Source organism: Trichosurus vulpecula, chromosome 5 (assembly GCF_011100635.1).
Source record: "Trichosurus vulpecula isolate mTriVul1 chromosome 5, mTriVul1.pri, whole genome shotgun sequence".
NCBI lineage: Eukaryota > Metazoa > Chordata > Mammalia > Diprotodontia > Phalangeridae > Trichosurus > Trichosurus vulpecula.
Window position 1 is genome coordinate 299,574,060 of NC_050577.1, and position 22,750 is coordinate 299,596,809.

The 22,750-nt window shown below is 46.0% G+C and overlaps 1 protein-coding gene across 1 annotated transcript; it reads left to right on the forward strand.

The window, feature by feature from the left end:
* The first annotated feature begins 11,023 nt into the window (after positions 1-11,023).
* On the forward strand, positions 11,024-17,885 carry LOC118849548 (chondroadherin-like protein). Its single transcript, XM_036758433.1, has 4 exons — positions 11,024-11,188; positions 14,431-16,068; positions 17,154-17,320; positions 17,762-17,885. The coding sequence occupies exons 1-4, from the start codon at positions 11,024-11,026 to the stop codon at positions 17,883-17,885; spliced, it is 2,094 nt and encodes a 697-aa protein (XP_036614328.1).
* Positions 17,886-22,750: the final 4,865 nt, after the last annotated feature.

Sequence of the window (22,750 nt, forward strand, 5' to 3'; positions counted from 1 at the left end):
CCTGAAGAAGCAGGGAAGGCGCCTTCTCATATCTCCTCATTCTCCCTCTCTCCGCATATCCAAGCAGGGGCCAAATCCTGTCCTTTCTGTTCTCATGACATCTCTCAAATGGGCCTCTCCTCCCTTCCAACGCTGCTGCCATCCTGCCATAGACCCTGTCACCTCCTCGCCTCATGCCTCAGGTGTGGGGGTGGGGGAGGAGGTCTGCCTGCCTCAAGGCTCTCCCCACCCCCCCAATCCAACCTCCATTCAGCCACTAAAGTGATTTTCCTAAAACAGCAATCTGACCCTGTCACCCCCTCACTCCCTCAATGAGCTCCAGGGACAAAGACACTCAGCTCCTGCCTCTGAGCATTCTCTCTGGCCAGCCCCCCATGCTTGGATCATTCCCCCTCCTCATCTCCTCCTCCTGGCTGACCTGGCTTCTTTCAAGTCCTAGCTAACCCTACCTCTACAAGATCTTTCTGGATCCCCCTTAATTGTCATGCCTTTCTTCTGTGAGTTCCTATTTATCCTGTATGTAGTTTGTTCTACATAATTATTTACAGGTTGTCTCCCCCGTTAAACCATGAACACCTTGAGAGCAGGAACTTTTGCCTTTCTGTGTCTCTCCAGTGCTTGGCACAGTGCCTGGCACATGGTAGGTGCTTCATAAAAGCTCATTCCATTCTATTGTTTTCCTGGTTCTACCTTCTTCATTTTGCATCTGTTCATTTAAATCTTTCCACGCTTCTCTGCATTCAGCACAGTCACTGTAGCTTACAGCATAGTGCTATCCCATCCCATTCATCCTTGTACCACAATTTGTTTTATTATTCTCCAGCTGATGGGCAACTGCTTTGTTTCCAATTCTTTGCTTCTATAAAAAGCACTGCTCTAATGATTGTGGTATATACATGGGGACCTTTCTCTTTTGTTATTGACCTCCTCTGGCTATATGTCATGCAGTGGAATCTCTACGTTAAAGGTCATGGACATTTTCATTACCTCTCGGCATAATTCCAAATTGCTTTGCAGAATGATTCACAGCTCCACCAATAATGCATGAATGGGCCCATTTTTCTCAAATCCTTCCAACATTGACTACTCCCATTTTTTAAAAATCTTCTTCCCCAATTTGCCGAATATGAGGAAAAACCTCAAAGTCATTTTCCTCCAGAATTTCAAAGCAACAGAAATTTCTTAACTATGCCCGAGGCAAGACCTATATGGATTGATGCAAAGTGAAGCAAGCAGAACCAGGAGATCATTGTACGCAGCAACAGCAATACTGTAATGACGACCAATTGTGAAAGACTTGGCTACTGTGATCAAGACGATTCCAAAGGACCCGTGATGGAAAATGCTACCCACCTCTGAGAGAGAGCTGCTGAGTTCTGAGGACAGATTGAAGCAGATTTTTTCACTTCATCATTTTTTCTTGCCGTTTTGGGGGTAACAGCTAATCTGGAGTATGTTTTACATGATGTCGCATGTATAACTGGTATCATATTGCTTGCCTTCTCAATGGTGCAGGAGGGGCTGGAGGGAGGGAGAGAATTTGGAACCCAATTTTTTTTTCTTAAAGAATGTTGAAAATAAATAAATAATAAATTTCGGAGGAAAAACAAATGACCATGGCCAAAGTATTGTATTACCCACTTGGGATACAAACACACACACACACACACACACACACACACACACACACACAAATAAAACTTACTCTCTTACCCTGAAGGGGTTTGCATTCTACTGAAAGCAGGGAAGAGAAAGGGAAGACACAAAGATAAGTGAATATAAAGCACATACAAAGCAATTTTAGGAGGGAGACGGCGATAACTCCTAGGGGAAGGGCATCATTAAAAATCTCCCCTTGGAGAATGGGGATGGCTCAGCTGCACTTGGAAGAAAGCTTAGAATTCTAAGAAAGGTAAGGAGAGAGTAGTCACAAGTAAGGAGTGCAATAGCATTCTGGTTTTACCAATCATACCAGTGTGGAACTCTATCATTTTCTATTATTTTTGCCAATTTGATGGAGGCCAGGTAGACCCTCAGAGTTAATTTAATGTGCATTTCTCTTCCTATTAGAATTTTTGAAAATTGTTTCATATAATTGTTGAGAGCTTTTGTTTTTTCTTTTGAGAACTGCCTTCCTGTACATTTTGGAGAATGGCTCTTCTTTGTACAGAATTAAGTTATTTCCTTTTAAATTGTGTATGTAAGACTTTTCCTGCAAGTGTCTCAAGTGAAGATTTTTCCCATTGTGTTCCTTTCCTTTTTATTCTAGATGCATTATTTTTTGTTGGGCAGAACTTTTTTTTTCTCTTTGTAGAATCAAATTTATTTGTTGTATTATTTATAATTCTCTCTAAATCATAGTTCAAAAATAATTTATCTCTTCTACATAGTTGCAAAAGATATGGGGAGGGGAGGGGTTAGGGAAGAGCTGGTCCAAGTTGTTCCTTGATGAAATAGTGGTGAATCTTGGCACTTGATCCCATCTCTTTCCCTGCCCCCACTCCTCTTCCAGATTTTCCTGCTTTAGTCCCAGTCACCCTGGGGTTGAAAACTTGGCTTTATACTTGATTCCCCATCCTCTCTCATCCCACATATCCTCCAACCAGCTGCCAGATTTCTATCTTTCCAACACCTGTTGCATCCATAACCTTATTTCCACCAATATGGCCACTCCCCTAGTTCAATCTCTCACCACTGCTCACCTGGTCTCCTGTGCCTGGCATGCAGTAAGTACTTAATAATGCTGGATGAATTAATGAAGATATGAACACATGAGTCAGTTATCTAAATAGAAAAAATAACACAAAAAAACTAGATGAAGGTAAATCTATCTCACTTGTGGAAAATTCTTCCCTCTTGAAGAAATAGAAGAAAGTATACAAAACAGATGAATTTGTTGCTATATAAATAGAATTCTCAATATATATAGTTGTTTGTTGTTTAGTCATTTTTCAGATGTGTCCAATTCTTTATGACTCCATTTAGGATTTTCTTGGCAAAAATATTGTACTGGTTTGCCATTTCCTTCTCCAGCTTATTTTATAGATGGGAAAACTGAGGCAAACAGGGCTAAGTGACTTGTCCAGGGTCACACAGCTAGTGTCTGAGGCCAGATTTGAACTCATGAAGATGAATCTTCCTGACTCCAGTCCTATACACATAATATATAGATATTATATATCTATATAAAATTATCTAATCTATATATGTATATCTACCTATCTATCAAATCACTTAGCCCCTCTGGGCCTCAGTTTCCTTCTCTGTAGAATAAGTGGCTTGGCCTTGATGGCCTTGGAGGTTCCTTTTACCTGTAAATAGAGGTTCTAAGAGCCTAACCAATTGCAGGGAAGGGATAGGCAAGAAAGACTGAGGGAAAACCTTCCCTTCCCAGCTCCCTGCTTTTCTCCCAGAAGCTTATAAAGTCTGAGGCAGTAAGGTACAGAGGAAAAAGTGTTGGATTTGGAGCCTGTGGACCTGGGTTCAAATCTCGGTCAGTTCCTTATGAACTTTGGGTCTCAGTTCTCTTCTCCAGAAAATGAGGGATGAGCTCGGGCTCCCCAGGCCCTTCTAGCTCTGATCCTGGTATTAGCATTAAAAGAATCTTGAGACAGGGCTGGTGAGATGGCAAAGAGACGGCATGATTAAGCTGGGGTCAGTCAGCTTGTTTGTTTGAATGTTTTGGGGAAAAAAATAAGCACTTCTATAGCTTTTTCAGGTTTGCAAAGCTCTTTACAAATATTATCTCATTTTGTCCTCGTAACACTCCTGGGAGATAGAGGCTATGATTATCTCCACTTTATGGATGAGAAAACTGAGGTTCACGGAGGTTAAATGGCTCATCCAAGATCACACAACTACTAAGTGTCTGAGGCAAGATTCGAATGCAGGTCTTCTTGACTTCAAGTCTATATCTACCTGTCCATCTGTCTGTCTGTCTGTCTATCTGTCTGTCTACTTACCTTCCTCTCTGTCTGTCTGTCTAACCATCTGTCTGTCTATCTACCTGTCTGTCTATCTACCTGTCTGTCTGTCTGTGTCTATTTATCTGTCTGTCTGTCTATCTACCTGTCTGTCTATCTACCCGTCTGTCTGTCTACCTGTCTGTCTGTCTGTCTACCTAGCTGTCTGTGTGTCTGTCTCTCTGTCTGTCTGTCTCTCTGTCTGTCTGTCTGTCTATCTGTCTATCTACCTGTCTGTCTGTCTGTCTGTGTCTATTTATCTATCTGTCTGTCTATCTACCTGTCTGTCTACCTTTCTGTCTGTCTGTCTGTCTATCTACCTGTCTGTCTGTCTGTCTACCTGTCTGTATGTCTACCTGCCTATCTATCTGTCTGTCTGTCTATCTGTCTGTCTGTCTATCTACCCGTCTGTCTGTCTACCTGTCTGTCTGTCTGTCTACCTGTCTGTGTCTGTCTGTCTCTCTGTCTGTCTCTCTGTCTGTCTATCTACCTGTCTGTCTGTCTGTCTACCTGTCTGTATGTCTACCTGCCTATCTATCTGTCTGTCTGTCTATCTATCTGTCTGTCTATCTACCTGTCTGTCTACCTGCCTGTCTGTCTGTCTGTCTATCTATCTGTCTGTCTATGTCTCTGTCTATGTTTATGCAGATGTATGTATGTATATATGTATGTATGTATGTATATGCACTATATCTCCTAGATGCCTGTATTTCAGTAGAACTGGCTTCCTTTCTAATTCTATGTATTTTATTTTATGCATTTAAGAACACTCTTCTGAGAGGGGATCCATGTCATCAGGCTGCCAAAGAAGGGCCATGACACAAAAAATGTGAAGAACCCCTGAAATGGTGGACTTACTGCCCCCGCTCCAGTCCTGTCAATACAAAGAAAGGCGAAAGTTGTCAGTGCTCCCAGGGAGAGCGGTTCTGATGGAGGAGATGCTGTGTAAATAGGGAAGCAGAAGGAAGCCTTGGGAGGCAAGGCTCAGTGGGGGAGCCAGGCTAGGCCTCTCATAGGCTGGGCCTTGAAGAAAACCTGGGATGTCAAGAGGCAGAGATGAGATGGGAAGAGCATTCCAGGCCAAGGAGGTTGGGAAGGGGGAAGAGATGGCTGGGGAGCGTTCCTAGAGAAGAGCAGGGGGGGGAGTACCAAGAGAGGAGCCTGGATGGAGTCAGCAAGAGCCCAGTTCAAATCCTGCTGCAGACTCTAATTCCCTGCATGACCCTCGGCAAGTGCCTTCCCCCTCCCTGGTCCTCAGTTTCTTCCTCTCTAAAATAAGAGGCTTCGCCTCGATGGCCTCTGACGTCCTTTCCAGCTTGTCTGAGTCCGTAAAGCTCTGAGTCCTGTGCTAGCTCTGCAGAAGAGACGGAGGTTCAGCGGGTTATCGTCTCTCCTAGGGTCCCAAGATCTACGAACCTCAGAGCTGCGATGGGGACCCAGATGTCCCGGCATCCCCTTCCCCCACTCTTCTCGCTGCAGCCCGGTAATCCTGGGCCCCAAGTTCGAATGCTGCCTTGACACGTGCCTTTCGGTGGTTCCCAGGTGCCCACAGGAGTTCCTCCACCCCGGGAAGGGCAACACAGTTTCTAGGTGGGGCCAAGTATGTGGGGCTGACCTGGGGAGCCCTATCCGCTGCGGGGGCAGTTGGCGGGGCCCCACCTGCTCAGGATCGAGACTGCCAGTGATGCCGGGTGTGGGGACAGACTGGCTGGCTCTGGGAACTACACCCCCCACTCCACCCCGCCCTCTCCTGGTCCCAGCTCCCCGGGAGCTGTCCTGGAGATAGGACTTGGGCGCAGGAGCCAGGAGTGTGGGGTGAGTTCTTGGGGCCCCTGGGAACTGGAGGAGTTGGCTCTATCTGTGGAGAGTGGGGGACCCCCAGGAGGGAGAGGGGTACGGAGAAACTCCGGGAAAGAGAAAGAGCTACGGGAAAGAAGTCAGGCATAGTCACTAACTTGCTGCTTGTCCTCGGACAAGGACCTTCCCCTCTCTGGGCTTCAGTTTCCCCTCTTCTCACCTCCACCCCCCATCATCAAGCTTTTGGAGCTGGGAGTCAGTAAGCATTTATTAAACTGGTATTGTATGTGAGGCACTGTGCTAAGCCCCAGGGATCCCTCAAGTTCACAATCCTCCAGGGGAGATACCATACAAACATGTACAAGCAAGCTATGGACGAGATAAATTGGAGCTAATTAAGAGAGGGAAGGCACCAGAATTAAGAGCTTAGCGAAGGCTTCCTGTAGGGAGTGTGATTTTAGTTGGGACTTGAAGGAAGCCCTGGAAGCCGGGAGCGACCTCTTAGTCTCCCCCCGCCCATTTTACATAGAAGGTGAACTCAAGGTCACAGGTAGGAAAGGACTGCCAGAATTTGACCGCAGGACCTCTGACTCTGAGGCAAACCCTCTTTCCACTACAGGGCACTGCCTCCCTCTGTAAGGCCAGATGATCCCATTAATATGATTATAAAGGCAGCCATTTAGTCTCTCTGGGCCTCAGTTTCCTTCTCTGTAAAATGAAGATGTAGGGTTAGGTAACCCCTTAGGTCTCTATGATCACTATCTTGCTAGTGTCTGTAGACAAGTCACTTTTCCCTTCTGGGTCTGTTTCCTCATCAGTCAAATGCAAAGGGTCAGATAAGATGATCTCTAAGGTCACTTTCCTGCTAGCAAGTTGGACACTTCTGTGACTCCGCTTTCCACCATCCTACCTAGAGTAAGGCAGTGCTGGGTGCATGTCCCAGCCTCTGTAGGGTGTTGCAAGGAGCTCCTTCTCAGCTTGGGTAGGGAGACAGGTGGCCTGGAGACAGAGCTAGGTTGGGCTATGACTTGGACAGAATTGGAAGAGAGCTACATTTCCTCCTCTTCTCCTCTGCTGCTCCTAGAGCCCCCTCCCTCTCCCCAGTAAGGCTGATTGGAGAGAAGCTGCCCCTACATGCCCGTAGATCTTCTGATCCCAGCTCCAGACTGGGACCCAGTACCCAGAGTACACAGCCATATATTCTTCCTGCCCCTACAGTGGCTTCATCATTGTCCTATTCATTGCAACTCACACTTCTCTCCACCCTAATTAATCACTGTCATAACCAAAGAATTCATCTGTAAGTGTCGTCTCATTGCTAATGAGTCTCCATATGTATTCTGGCTGGTGCTGTGGGGACAATCAATCAGCAAGCATTTATTAAGCACCAATTTGGATTGTACTCAGGGCACCCAAAGACTAAACCCCAACAGTCCCTGCCTTCAAGGATGAGGTATTTAATGGAGGACTCCCTAGGATCCCCAGTCCTAGCTCAAGGACCTTGCCACTTGGAGGTGCCATATTTAAATAAGAACAAGAGGAAATTAAGGGGAAAAAACACAAAGGAAAAGAAAAGCTTGGATAGCCAAGAGCTTGAAGCCAGTTGTGACAAAAAATTCATGGAGCAGTGGAAAGTGTGTGGGACTGGGAGTCAGAAGCCTCTGTCATTTGGTAGCCTCTGTCTACCTGTGGGACCTCCATCAAGTCACTCGAGCCTGAGTTTCATGAAAGATTTGAACCCGATCATGTCTGAGGCCCTCTTAGCACTCTCTCTACCACCCCCAAGGCCTCCTGCTGCTTTCTAGGTCCACCTCTAGCTTCTTGCCTGTGCATTCGTCTGGGGCAATTGTAGCCAGAGTGCTTGTCTGCTCTCTGCTTCTGCTTTCTGCTTTCTTCTCACATCTCCTTGAATTCTTTGGGCCCAATAATATTCCACTTTTTCCATTAGCCATTCCTCAGTCATAGAATTCTATGGTTCACAGCATCGCTGGAAGGCCAAGGATGTGGAAGAGACAGACTTTTACTCTAGGGAGAAGCTTAAGTTCATCGAAAGTGTGATGGTCTTTCCCAAGGGTGCTCTCATCCTCCGACTCAATTCTGGCCCCAGGTTATAGTCTGTCATCAGCGTCCATCCACAATATATCAATCAATCAATGAGCATTTATTAAGTGCTTACTGTGTGCCAGGCACTAAGCCAAGTGCTGAGATACAAAGAAAGGCAAAAGGAATCCTTGCCTTCAAGAAGTTTACTTTCTAAGGGGGAAAGGGATAGGGGTAAGGACTGACCTGTGAAATTGAGGACTTCTAAGGAACTCCTAGACAAGGAAATTTCTTTTACTAATGAAGTTTGGCCCCTTGAGTCTTAGAGAGCTGCTGAGAGTACCGGGAGTTTAAACAATTTGCCCGGGGCCACAGAGCCGCTAGTGTCAGAAGCAAGACTGAACCTAGGTCTTCTTGGCTCCAAGTCTCCTTTTCTATCCACCATGTCATACTGTTAAATAGTGGAGATATCTACAAAGTAGGCATGTACAAAATACTTACAACCTTAGAGAGGAAGCCTAGAGCTGCTGTTGTGCTTGTATGTATTGTTCTCTTGGCTCTCCTCACTCCACTCTGCAGCAGTTCGTTCTACCCAAGACTCTCTGAAATTGTCTCTTTTGTTAATATTCCATTCCATTCACAAACCAAAGTTGTTCAGCTATTCCCCAGATCTCTTGTAGAGAGTAAATTTTGAGCCAAGTCCTGAAGGAAACCAAGGATTCTAATAGGCAGAGGTAAAGAGGGAGAACATTTCAGTTTTGAGGCTCTCCCAAGAAACCAGCTCATGGGCCCATATGTCATAATATGGACAATATACATTCTGCATCCACTTAATTTTCCTTCGTTAGGTAGAACTTATTTGAGCAATCATGAATCTGATTGAACAGGCTGTGTTGTATTTAAGGACTTCATACAATCAGCACATAGTCTAAAAAATCGATGCACCTGGAGGACCTCACCATGTACAGGGAGTGTCTTTTCTCTTTGGGTTTTGTGCTGGGCATCTCCCATGAGAGAGGCCAACATGCTTGGTGACGCTGTTTCCTTTTCCACTCTTGAGATCTACAATGAGAAGTACAAAGTCTTCTGTTATTCATCAGTTGAGAAGCACTGACAAATCGTGATGGATTTTGCTGGAGAAGACTGATTTTTGTGCTACTGAATCGCGTTCTTTGAGCCTTAGCGGGCTCTTGCACTCTGCTATCATATAGTAAAATGTGGTCTGCTGCTCAGTATCACTCATGAAAAGTCAGCCTTTCCTTTCTCATATTTTTAGCAATATGTACACAGCTTAATCTCGTAAAGATCTGATAGAGTTGAAAAAATAGGCTCACGGGTCAGGAGTTACTGATCAATTTTATATGAATTAACTTTTTTTTTCAGTAGTAATCCCATACGCACCCCCCCAAACATTTAGAATCTCCTACTTTTTTTCCCAATATTGTGGGAACAGATCCCTCAATGCCCTTAACATTATATTGGTTCTGGCACAGATCTCTTTTTATTTTTAACTTATTTTGTATTCCGAACTTAAACACCAAAAAAGAGCCTCAATCCTCTCCCCATTAAAAAGTGAGAGGAAAAAAACCCCTTGTTACAAACATGCGGAGTCAAACAAAATAAATCCACACAGTAGCCATGTCCAAGAACGTCTGTTTCTGTCTGTGCTTCCTGTCCGTCACTTCTCTGTCAAGAGGCAGGTAGCATGTTTCATCACCAGTCCTCTAGAAACATGGTTGGTCCTTACGTTAATCAGAATCCTCAAGTCTTTGAAAGTTTTTTTTACATTAGGGTAAACATTGTTGTCTTGGCTCTTCGCACTTCCTTCTGCATCAGTTCATACTACCCAAGACTCTGAAATTATCTCTTCTGTCGTTTCTTATGGTGCAATGATATTCCATTCCACTCATAAACCAAAGTTGTTCAATTGTTCCCCAATCGTCTAAGAGGCAATTAAATGCATCGCCTCAGAATCAGATTCTAGTTCTTTGCTTTGCTTCCTTCCTCCTTTTTCTCCCTCCTGCAGGATCAGGTTGCTTGGTTTGCTTAGGACTCTTCCCTCTCCAGCATTATCCTCCCTCTTAATTTCCCCCATCCTTGCTTTTTCCCCTCTTCCCCCACCACTTTGAGTTGGTATATTTCTACCAAACCCTTTGTGCATGTGCATGTACGTGTGTGTGTGTGTGTGTGTGTGTTGAACCTTCCTTTCTTATTTGAAGTAAGAGTACGGTTCATCTAATGCCCAGCCCCTCCACCCTTTCATCCGTATATATATCTCATCCACCCCCTTCTTCCTTTTTTCTACACTAATACATTTCCCCTTTCACACTCCCTTCTCTTTGCTGTCTTTATACCATCAAAACAGAACTAATTTATCCCCATGTCCTTCGTTTTTCTTATTTAACTCTATCAATATCCTTGAAAAACATTAAGGTTCCAAAAGCCCACTTGTTTTTTTTTTTCTTCTTCCTATTAGAATGTTAGCACTTCATCATCATGTAGCCTCCTCTAATTACTCATATAAATTACTTTTTGTGGGGGGAAACTGGTTTTCTCTATCTTGTCCAAGTGGAACTGCAATAACCAGTCATAAACCTGATTCCAATGCTGATTGACCCAGAAGTTTTAACCTCCTCCCAGTTCACCTCTCCTTAGGCAGCCTGATGGCCCTCCACTCAACATAGTGGTGCTAGACCTAGTGTGGATGCCCAATTGGCTTTAGTCTTCCTTCAGTTCAGAACTCTGGAACTCAAGTGACTCCCCAACAGCTCCCTTAGCAGTAGGGACCACAAGCAAGCCCCACTATGCCTGGCTGCTTAAATAAGTTGACCTTTCTAGGTTTCTCTGGACTCTTGTGTTTATATTTCAAAGTTCTTATTCAGCTCTGACTTTTCCATCAGAAATGCTTGAAAATCCTCTATTCCATTCAAAATCCATTTTCCCCTTTTGGGTTGTGCTTAGCTTTGTGGAGTAAGTTATTGTTGGTTGTATTCCAAGATCTCCTCTTATTTATAGCCTTGGATGATTTGGAGCTGTTTCTTTCTGAATGCACACCATACTTTTTCTTTCCATGTGGGAGCTTTGGATTTTGGCCATGACATTCCTAGGACCTCTCCTTTTGGGGTTCCTTTCGGGACATTATTGTTGGAGTTTTTTTCTATGTTTACTTTCCCTTTGGGTTCTAATAAATCTGTTCTTCTCTCTTTCTATAGTGATGCCTCAAGATGTGGAACTACCTTAGCCTCTTGCTGCTGTTGTCACTGCTACAGGCCTCCTCTGAGAGGAAAGTCACCAGCAGCTGCCCCCAGAGCTGCATCTGTGATAACAAGAAGAAATCTGTCTTGTGCCAGAATGGGAACTTCACCAAAGTGCCAGCCTCTATCCCCCAGGTCAGGGTCATGGGAGCCGTGGTGATGATCGGAGCTCTGACCCAGGGCATCAGAGCTTGGGAAGGGAGGAAGGATGCTGACACACTCACTACCACACTGGAAGTTTGTGTATGGATGAATGAGTCTGTGTAAGGCCTCCTCATCGACCTAAGCAGCAGGTCCAGGTGTTCCTAGAAGTCTGAGTGGGATGTGCTCAGCTCCAGTGGCCTCCTATTCCGTGAGGGCCCCTCTGACTCCCCCAGTTGTTAGCACTTCCCCCGAAATTCCTTTGCATTTACTTCATATATTTTTGTATTTATCTGTCCATATGTTGTTTCCCTCACCTGTGGAATGTAAGCTCTTTGAGGGGAAGGACTGTTTTGTTTCGGGTTTTGTCTCCCTAGCCCCTGTACAGTGCCTAGCTTGATCGATGTTGGTCAGATGAATGAGTGGGTAAGTGAATGAAGTCCTCACTCTTAGCCTTCCCAAGAATCCCTGTTCCTGACCACCATCTTCCTTGTGCAGGCTTGGTTATGCTTTAGCTGGATGGCTGGGTGCCTTGGATGACTGAGACAGTCTAATTCTTTTCACTATTTCACTATTCCCAATTCTTTTACATCAGGTTGCTTCCATATTGAAATCCTAAATAACCCATAAGGCCCAGCTCAAGTGCCACCTCTTCCACGAAGCTTTCCCTGATTACCCCTGTTATCAGTGGTCTCCCTTGGACCTTCTCTCACATGTACTCATCACGTAATATCGTATATTATCATAATTGACTTAGTCGTTGCTAGTCTGGTCCAGCCCATTCAGAGCCCCTGGCTCCCAACGGGTGACGCCGCAGTGCTAGACATGGAGGGATACAAGACAGCACAAGGACGGTGTCACATCTAAGCCACGTTTCTCCCCCCGCCCCCCGCCCTGAGTTCTGTGTAAAGTTGGCGCCAATGTTTCTTCCTATGGACTGGTAATTTCTTCAGGGTCAGGAATTTCCCATTTGTGTGGCCAAGCCTTCCCCTGCTGAACAGCAGCGGCTTACCTCCACCTTCACTCCTTGATCGTTTCCCCCCGGACACCAAGAGGTCAGATGTCTTGGCTGTCATTGAGATGGAGACACGGGTCTCCACTATGCCTTATTGCTTCTCTAGTGTGAAGTGTTTGTGACATGGAGGAATGGAGGAATGGAGGAACGAAGGAATGACCATATAGGTTATACATATATATATATATATACATATATATATATATATACATATATATATATATATATATAGGACTTGGAGCACCTTCTCTCTTAATGGCACTCATCTGGGCAAGGTCATTTGTAAAGTTGTAATGGAGTGTAAAGGAGATCTGGGTTCAAAGCCTGGATTGGACACGTTAGTAATTATGAGTAAACCACTTAACTTCTCTTATACGTAAATCTGGGAAGATAGTATACTCTCCAGAGAAGGAATGTGGTATGATGGCAAGAGGGACAGCCTTAGAGTCGGGGAGACTTGAGTTCAAATCCAGCCTCAGACATTTAATAACTGTGTGACCCTGGGCAGGTCACTTAACCTCTGCTTGCCTCAGTTTCCTCATCTGTAAAATGGAAATAAGAGTAAGCACCTGCCCCCCAGGGTTGTTGTGAGGATCCAATAAGATGATAATTGTAAAGTGCTTAGTGCATATAAGCCAGACCCGTGTCAATGTGGGCTATCATCACTACTGTTATTATATGATTATTACTATGTTATATTTAAATAATTATTGTGTAATTCTGGGGGGGGGCAGGGCAATTGGGGTTAAGTGACTTGCCCAAGGTCACACAGCTAGTAAGTGTGTCAGGTGTCTGAGAGCGGATTTGAACTCAGGTCCTCCTGACTCTGCTCACTGAGCCACCTAGCTGCCCCCTATCATATAATTCCTATGTCTTGGAGAATTCTCTAAGACTGTAATTTATAGACAATTTATCAATCTTCATTGGTGGAGGGAACCACCACACCAAAAGTTCCCTTCCCCAATGAAATCATGAGCCTGAAATAAACAAAAAAATCACTTCTTATTTCACAGGACTTAACAAAAAAGTGGGAGTTACTATTCCTGTGAATGAGAAGACACCCACAAATATTGTCTAGGACAGGTTAGGGCATGCATCGGCTAAGGCGTGTCTGCGCTTAGGAGATCAGAGATCCAGTGAAGTGTACGTAGGGCCTGCACCACTCTGGGATCTTTTCAGGAAGAGTAACGTTCAGGCTCTCATGCAGCCTCTACCATGGTTCAAACTATGGCACTAGTGTTCCATACTGTTTGAACTATGGTTCCAACGAGGAACTATAGATCAAATACCAAAGCTTTTAATCGGGCTATAGTAGCAAAGTAAATAACAAAAGGAAACTCCTTTATACACAAAGGTATGCACTCTTAGAGTCCCATGCTAGACAACACATGCTCCTAGGGTTACTCCTAGATAAACCCCTTTCCCAGCTTTCAGCGCTAATTACCTCACCACCGCTCCACACTATCCCTATAGCGGACAGGCTTTTCTGCCACTGAAGCTGCCCCTTATTGCTTCTCCTCAGAGCTTGTGGGTTTCTCATTTTCTGCTAAACTCCTGAGGTCTAAATAATGTCTTCTGTGCCGGGGCTTCCTTTTCCTCAAAGGGAGTATTACTGCTCTTCTGTGAGACTGCTCAGTCAACATAACCAGGACCAATTAACACATTTTTAGCTCCTTTGTTAGTCAGACCTGCAGCCTAGCCCATTTTGGCCCTTAAATGTGCCCCCGCCCCCCAGCCAAGATCTCCTTTTTCCCAACTGTACTTGCCCCATCTTCAGAGAGTCACCCTGGGTTCTCTTGGTATGTAGACTGAGGTAGTACATTTCTTTCAGTTCCCATCATGTTCCTGGCAGCTAGTGCCAAAGTTATGTAAGTTATTCTGGAGCTTCAACAGGCCTCAAGGTGTTACTTAGCAAAAATGCAGAAGATGGAGATAGCAAGCTTGCCCTCTGTTCCTGCTGTACACAGATCACTACCCCTCTTTTTTAATGAATTTATTTATTTTGTTTTTCATTTGACAAACACTCTGTGCCAGGCACTGGGGATACAATTTTTTCCCCATTAATTTAATTCTCAATTCCAGATTCTCTCCCTTCTCTTACCCTACTCATTGAGAAGGAAAGAAATAGAAAACCTGTTACAGATATGAAGTCAGATTCCTATCCCTCCTCAAAGAAGCATGGAAGTATCACCATAAAGTATGATTCTCTTCTTATTAACAGATGACTCGGAAACTGGATCTCCAAGGTAATGTTTTAAAGGAGCTTCCTCCACGGATCTTCCAGTCCTTCTCCTACCTGACCCACCTGGATCTGCAGAACTGTCAACTGAAGCAGGTGCAGAAAGGGACCTTCAACGGCCTGGCATACCTGGCCTACCTCAATCTGGCCTCCAACAACATCTCTGTTCTGCACAAAGGGGCTCTGGATGGACTGATCTTCTTGAAAGAGCTGGTCCTAGAGAACAACCAACTGAAAGAGATCCAGCCGGGGACCTTCAAACAGCTGCCTTATCTGAGCCTCCTCAGTTTGGCTCACAACTCCTTGGATCACCTACCTGACATGGCCTTTCAGGGGCTTTTCAGTGCCTGGTGGCTCCGCCTCTCCCACAATTCCCTCAACAACTTGGCACCTGAGTCCCTGGTAGGTCTACCACGCCTTCGCCGGCTCAGCCTGGACCACAATGAGCTTCAGGCCCTTCCCTGGGAGGCTCTGTCGCACCTGCGTGGCCTGGCCCACCTAGATCTTGGCCATAACCCCCTCACCTCCCTGGGGAAGGAGGAAGGGTTAGCTCTGCCAGAACTGCGATACCTGGCCCTTGATGGTGCCTCTATACAGACTGTGGATGTAGGTGCTTTCGCCCACTGTCCTCGCCTCTACACTGTGGACCTCCGGGACAACCAGCTGAAGATGCTGCCTTCGCTTCAGGGCATGGATCGGCTCCATAAGCTCAACCTGAGTGGGAATCCATTGCACTGTGACTGTGCTGCCCGGCCTCTGCGGGACTGGGCCGTCAGAAACTGGGTGATGATGGATGGGCTGTGCAAAGAGCCCAGGCTCCTTCGAGGAGAAGCTTTGGAGACACTGAGGGAAGAGGACTTGCGCTGTGAGGGACCAGGAGATAGGGAAGAAGAGCAGGAGCCCACTCGGGCCAAGCCTTGCCCCTTAGCTTGCACCTGCTCGTCGGTTTCCAACCATAGTAGCTGTGAGAGCAAGGGGCTAAGGCTCATTCCCTCAAGATTCCCCAGGACCACTCAGGTCCTAGATCTGAACTGGAACAAGTTTACTTCGGTGCCTCGGTCCTCCTTCCCAAACTTGTACCATCTTGTATCTCTGCACCTCCAGCATTGTAGGATCACTCACTTGGCACCAGGGGCCTTCGATGGGTTGGACCAGCTGGTCTATCTCTATCTCTCTGACAACCAGCTCTCAGAGCTCAGTGCTGCTGCCCTACAGGGCATCCCTCAGCTCCGTTACCTGTACTTGGATCACAACTACTTCACACGGGTGCCCAGGGATATCCTGTGGGTTCTGCCCAGCTTGGTGAGCCTTCATCTAGAGTACAATGCTCTCCAATATCTGGCACTCAGTGATTTCGCTGGTGGAGAGAATCTTCACTGGCTCCATCTGAGTGAGAACAACGTCTCTTGGGTCTCATCTGGCCCAGCTTGGAAACTGGAAGGTCTTTATGTGGGCAGCAATCAGTTACAAACCGTGCCAACAGGAGCTTTGGAGGGGCTGCCTGCCCTCAGGGAGCTGGAGCTGTCAGGCAATCCCCTTGGGATCCTGCAAGAGGGTGCCTTCATGCCTGTAGCCAAGTCCTTACAACACCTCTATCTAAATAACACTGGGCTCCAGCAGGTGAGTAAGAGGTGGGTGGAGCCTGGCAGCCTCCTGAGAAGAAGAGGTACTGCGTACCCAGCAGGCAGCAGAAGGAAGCAGGCAGGCATTTACCCAAGCATTTGGGGACTTAGTCCATTTACACAGAAAGAAGAAGAAATGAATGCATGCATGCATGAATGAATGAAAATGCATTTATTAAGCATTTAACATGTGCTAGGAAGAGGAAGAAAGACAAGCATTTATTAAGTGCCTATCATGTGCCAGGCACAAAAGCAGAGAGTCCCTGTGTATATTCTGCTTGAGGATATAACACACATAGAGGAGTGGTGGCCGGGGAGGCTCTTTGGACCAGGGCTGATGAGTGGAGCCACACTGGAGCAGAGTGAGCGGCTCCTTCCACGAGCAATGACAGCATTAATTTGGTCATGGTTCTAGAACTGAGAGGGGAAGGGCAGGAGGTTCGAGTGGTTAGATCTAGGTGCCTGGGGACTGAAATACAGGGCTGGTGTCTGCTCAAGATAGTAGGGAGTGGGGTGGGAAAACAGTGACCAAGCAAAAAGGGGAGGGGGGCAGGGAAACAGTCACCAAGCCGAAGAGTGGGGTGGGGGGCAGGGAAACAGTCACCAAGCCGAAGAGTGGGGTGGGGGGCAGGGAAACAGTCACCAAGCTGAAGAGTGGGGTCCCAGGATGGGATGGAAATGTGGGAAATGAGAGGGATCAAAGCTCCAGGGTGTGGTCTCTGGTCTAAAGGAGGTGAAGGGAGAGAGGCACGCATCATGGGATAATGGGAGGGGGTATTGGGAAGGAGTTCGCATCCTGAATCCCAACTCTACTTCCAGTTCTTCCATATTAAGTTTTGTTGCCTATTAACAAATGAAGTTGTACCAGATGGTGTCTTGGGCCCCTCCCAGCTCCAATATTCTCTATTCTAAGCCCCACCCCACCCCACCCCCATCAACTCTGATATTATAATCAGAGGAATTAGACACTCCTGGGTCTCAAGGGAAGAGACAGGAGGCTAAGAGCTCACTTTGCCATTTGAAGCTGGAGAATCTCCCTACTCTCACCCCAATCCTTACCATCCCTGGCACCTTCTTCTCTAGATTTCTCCTGGGGCTTTTGCTGGCCTGGAGCCTGGGCTCAGGAGCCTGTATCTAGAGAAGAATCAGCTGCAGACACTGCCAGCCATGGATGGCTTTACCCAACTGGAGGTCATCAATCTCAGTGAGAACCCTTTACGCTGTGATTGCCAATTGTTTCCACTACACAGGTGGGTATGCTCTACCTAGCCCCTCTGCATGGCGCTCAGACCAGCCCATTCTAATGAAGAGAATCTGTCTGGGAGGTCCCCAGCTGGGGACCACATTATCTATTCAGCTAAGGCAGGTGGGCATGAACAAATCCAAGGTCTGCCACTGCTTTGCCCAAACTTAATCTACTGGGAGGACATCTTGGAAGAAGGCAAAGGGCTGCTGAGAACCTCTGTCTCCCAGTTAATGCCCCAAGGTGTCCCCCAGTGTGACCCCAAGGGTGATCTCTCCCAGTTGGAGCACTGGGCTTCATTCAGCGGTTCCCTACAGACACCTTTTTCCCATCCTGCCTATAACTGGGTTCTCAAGGTCCCTTTCTCTTTCCCAAGAGAAGAAGAAGCCCAGAGACAACCCATTGGCTTCTCTTTTTCAAGCCCTTCCAACCTCCCCTCTCTTTTCAGGTGGCTTGCTGGACGGAACCTGCCTGGAGAGGCCACCTGTGAATTCCCATCCAGTGCTCAGGGCCAGAAGGTGAAGGAGGCTGCTGCTATCTTTGAGGCCTGCCTGGGGAAGAAGGTTCCATAGAACCCATTAACCTCCCAGCATGAAGCTAAGAAAACTCATGTGTGAAGGAGGCAGCTGTGACTGGTGGCCATGCTTTTAAGCTTAAAAAAGGTTAATAAGTACCAAATTAAAAAAAAATTTCTTGATTTCTAGAGCAAGAGCATGAGGTATTATGTGTAAAATAAACCACCAGTCATAGACTGCCAGTCCAGTTGTAGGCCTTGGGTCTTTGGAAGTGGGAGGTGGAGTCATTTTTCCTTGGGAACCAATGCTGTGGGATGGGGGTGGGAAAGAGAATGGGAGGAAAGGCTGTAATCCTCGTTTGTTTAGGAGGGGTGTTCTTGTCCTTTACCCTTTGGTAAATAAAGCCCATGTGCCTTAACTTGGGCTGTGAATGAGGTGCACTAGGAATTCATATTACTTCCTGGTGGGGCTGGTATATTAGGAAGGCAGAATTTATGATTTCAAAGAGAATCTCATATGTGCCTAAAAGGTCCGGAACCGCAGGATATAAGGAATTGTCTAGGCAGAAGGCAGGAGAACTAAAGCATGTATTTACACTCCACAGTAACAAGCCCACAAGCCAGCGTCCCCATTTTGATATTTTCATCAAAAGCTTCCAGGCCCAATAAGTCCACCTTACAAGGGTAACCAGGAGGCCACAGAGAAGCGAGATGGTATAAGGCAAAATCGTATACATGCTTCCCCTCTATGGTAAGAAGATTACCCACTAGCCTCCAGTCAGCTCTGCTACCGGCAGCTCAGCTTCGGCTGTAGGCATCTCTGGCTCCAACCGGAAAAGGAAAGGAAGATCTTCAAGCTGTCCTCTCCCCTCTTATGGAGTTTTTGACATCATCAAGCGCCGCCTGAATGACCAGGGCCGATTGGTTCTTGACTTGGCCCCTCCCCCTAGCGTAGACCAGGTTAACACACCTCCCCTCAGCCAGCCCCACGACTCATCACACAGGAAGCTCTCCGATCCCTGGCATGGTGGCTGGGCCTCCTGCCCCGGAAGAGCAAGCCCCAGCGTCCAGGGAAGCAGGGAAGCTCAACGAGGCAAGCTGAGTCATTCAAAGAAAACAAAGTCCATTCTGGCTACAGCTGGCCAACTCAATTAGCAACTTAGAGCTGGGTTAACCATGATCCCTTTTGTTAACTTTTTTTGAAAAAAATTTCAATTCAAACCACTTATTTTCTCTCCCTCCCTCATTCAAAAGAAAAAGAAAACCCTTGCAGCAAATATAAGTGGTCAAGTAGAACAAATCCCCCTGTCATCCATGTTCCAAAATGCATGTCGCATTCTGTACCCTGGGCCTGCCACCTCTCTGTCAGGAGTTGGGTAGCAGTTTATCACTGGTTGTGTGGAATCATGGTGGTGGTTGCACGGAGTGGAGCTCCGACGGCTTTCAGAGTCATTCCTCTTTATGATGCTGTCTCTTTGCACATGCATAGATCCAGCCTGGCCACTCTGTTCCTTCTGTGCATGCACAGATGGGTTCCCAGTGCCGCAGGCCCTTATTGATTTAGTCCATCCTAACGGTATGAAGAATCCCAGGAATTATTCAAAGCCTGTCAAAATGGCTTGGCCCCCATCCCATTTGTCATTTTAACCTCCTCCCAATTTTGAGAGCTAGTTTGGTGAGCCAGCGCTCAAAAGCAGGAAGATCTGGGTTCAAGTCTCCCCTCTAACATGCCCTGTCTTGATGACCCTGGGCAAGTCACTCACCTTTTCAGTGCTCTAAAACACTCTCTAAACCCAAGTTGCAGAGCAGATGCCAACCTTCACTGGTTGAGGAAGTTTTTCACTGGGAGCTCTCTAGGCCAATGAAATCACAGGTCCAGGCCCTAACCCTAATTCATATGACTTACAAGGAGTACACACTTTACTCCATGAATTCAACAGTGAAATGATACAGCGTGAAAGCTTGGAGCACAGGGTTGTTCTGGGCAGTGTCTCCAGACATTTGGCTGCTGTGAAAATCAAAATGAACAGCATTGGTTTTAAAATTCTTGAGTCACCACAGCCCAGTCCCACTATTCCAAGTAGTAATAATGACGCTAAACCTCACCTTACCGAGATGATCTCATTTGATCCCCACAACCACCCTGGGAGGTAGGTGCTATTATCATCCCCAATTTACAGATAGAAAAACTGAGGCTTAGAGAGGTTAAGCAAATGTCCAGGGTCATACAGATACTAAGTATCTGAGGAAGAATGAACATGCAGTCCTGTGAATTCCAAGTCTCAGGCTCTATCCACTGCATGACCCAGGCAAGTTCTGAAATCTCCCCTTCCCAGCAGCTGCAGGCACTCCTCTTAAGAACTCAGTTTCTCCACCCTCTTCTTTTCAACATCTGCTTTTCTAGGAAGAGGAATGAGAGTGGCACCTTCAGAGCATGCTTGGGTTCAAGGGCACAAAGTGTGGTTGGTAGAAAGGAGCTGCTATCTCCCCACCATGCCATTCATCACCATTTCCTTGGGTGATTACACTGCCTTCTGCCCCCATCCCCGCCCCCCCACCCCTGTTCCAAACCCTAGACACAGGGCAAAAAGCCAGAGGGCTGAGAACAGGCTGGTGAGGAAGGGGGACTCTCAGGAGTTGAGTCTGTCCTCCTGAGTTCCAGCCAGCCATTCATCTTAGAAACCTCCATTACTGGAAACTAATCACAAGTTGCTCCCTTTAAAAAAAAATCTAAATCATCAACATTCTAATATACAAATAAAAACCAGAAAAGAACATGAAACTGTGAGCTTATGTTCTACACTGTGTTTTTAAAAACGCATATTTATTTTAACATGGTAGTAACAAAATTCTCCCTTTTGTATGCACTTGTGAATTCCTAGACCACATAAATGTATGTAAGGGAGAAAAATACCTTGAAGAATGAGCTACTTGGTAACAAAGCCCATCGGTGTCCTTCTGCCCCATCATTCTTCTCTCCTGGGTCCTTGGCCAGATTCTTGGTCCCTCATGGTACCCATGGTCACCATTAACATAATATAAGGAACATGAATGGTGCTGGTTTATAATTAGACTACCGTTGACCCGAAAGTGGACTGTCCCTGGCCTTACATTTTCCTGAGCTTGGCCAGCATTTACCCACATGGCCATCAGCCGTTGGCAACTTCCCGCTCCAGTCTTGTCTTCTCCACTGGTCCAACTGCAGCTAAGTGGCTCTGTGGAGAGTGTGCCAGACTTGGAAGCAGGACCCTAGACCTTACTTAGCTGGGTGACCTTGGGCAAGTCACAACCTCTCCATGCCTCAGTTTACCTCATCTGTAATAATAATAGCTAATTTTGCATAGCATTTACTATATTCCAGGTGTCCTTTACAATGATTAGCTCATTTGTAGCTGTAAAGCTAGAAGGTTCTACTTAACTGCTTCTAAGTTCCCCTCTGTGACCCCATGACAAATACCAGCTCCTACAATTAGATTATTATGAAAAAATTTTTGTGGATGAATAAATCAAATCAATATCTATTTCCTGCTGTCTTCAGGGCTCTGTGCTAGAGCCTGTGGGGACAACCAAAAAATGGAAGGCATGGTTCTTGCCCGCAAGGAGCTTACAGTCATTTAAGCTGGTTTTGGTGCTCTTTCTTTCCTTAAAAACAAAATACCACCTAGGCTCAGATTCGATCTATCTCAGTAGACTGAATCTGGCCCGCTAGTGAAAACAAGCATCACAAAGGGTGGGATTTCTTAAGACAACCCATTACGGTGAATCTTTTATAAACTTTGTCTTTCTCCTTGGCAAAAAAAAAAAAAAAAAACAAACCACCACCTAATTTTCCTCTTACAAAGGTGCCAACAGGCTGAGATATGCTTGAATTGATAGGGGAACCTCCACAGCCAACGCCTTGCTAATAATCAGAATGGTAATTGTACTAATCAAATATTGTACCTTAGAGTCTTAGGGCCAGAGATTTAGAGCTAGAAGTGACTTTCAAAAGTGGATTCTTTCAATCGCCTCATTTTTTTTAAAGGAAGAAAAACTGAGGCCTATACCTGGGGTTCCAGCATCTCTTGGGGCAGAAGTGATATAATCTTGAGAATCCTCTTCAGCTGCCTCTTGGCCCAAGAACAGCAGGGGAGGGAGGGGCTTCCAAATGTCCCTGACAAGGGGCAGCCCAGGTTCTCTCTGCTTTTAGGACAGCTGTGCCAATGGAGATGTGTTCCTAAGTCTCTGGCAAAGGGGGCAGGGAGCCACTCCAGAGGATGGGTGACATCTCGGCACCACCTGGTACTTTGTGATCATCTTCTGGGAGGTGATGTACTGATCTCTGATAAAAACCTTACAGAGATGTGGAAGGGTTTTGCATAATGATACACATGTGGCCTATGTTGAATTGCTTACCTTCTTAGGGAGGGTGGGAAGAGGGGAGAGAACTTGGAACTCAAAGTTCCAAAGCAGATGTTCAAAAAAAAAAGGTTTATGCATGCAGCTAGGAAATAAGATATACTGGCAATGGGGCATAGAAATCTATCTTGCCCTACAAGAAAGTTAGGGAAAAGGGTGACAGAAGGGAGGGCTGACTGGGGAATGGAGCAATCAGAATATATGCCATCTTGGAGTGGGGGGGAGGGTAGAAATGGGGAGAAAATTTATAATTCAAAATCTTGTGGAAATCAATGCTGAAAACTAAAAATATTAAAAAATATTAAATAATTTAAAAAAAAGAAATTCCCTTTATCAAAGCAAGTCATCCCCTTCTCTAAACCTTGGAGTCTAAAGAGCTAAGAAGTTAAAGGGCTTGTTGAGGGTCACATAGTAAGTATCAGAGGCATAGAATGACTTTACATATACATGCGTATTTTCTCTAATGGTAGCCATTTTAACTAGGGGAGGAGGAGGAGAGAAAAGAAGAAATTTACATGATAACTT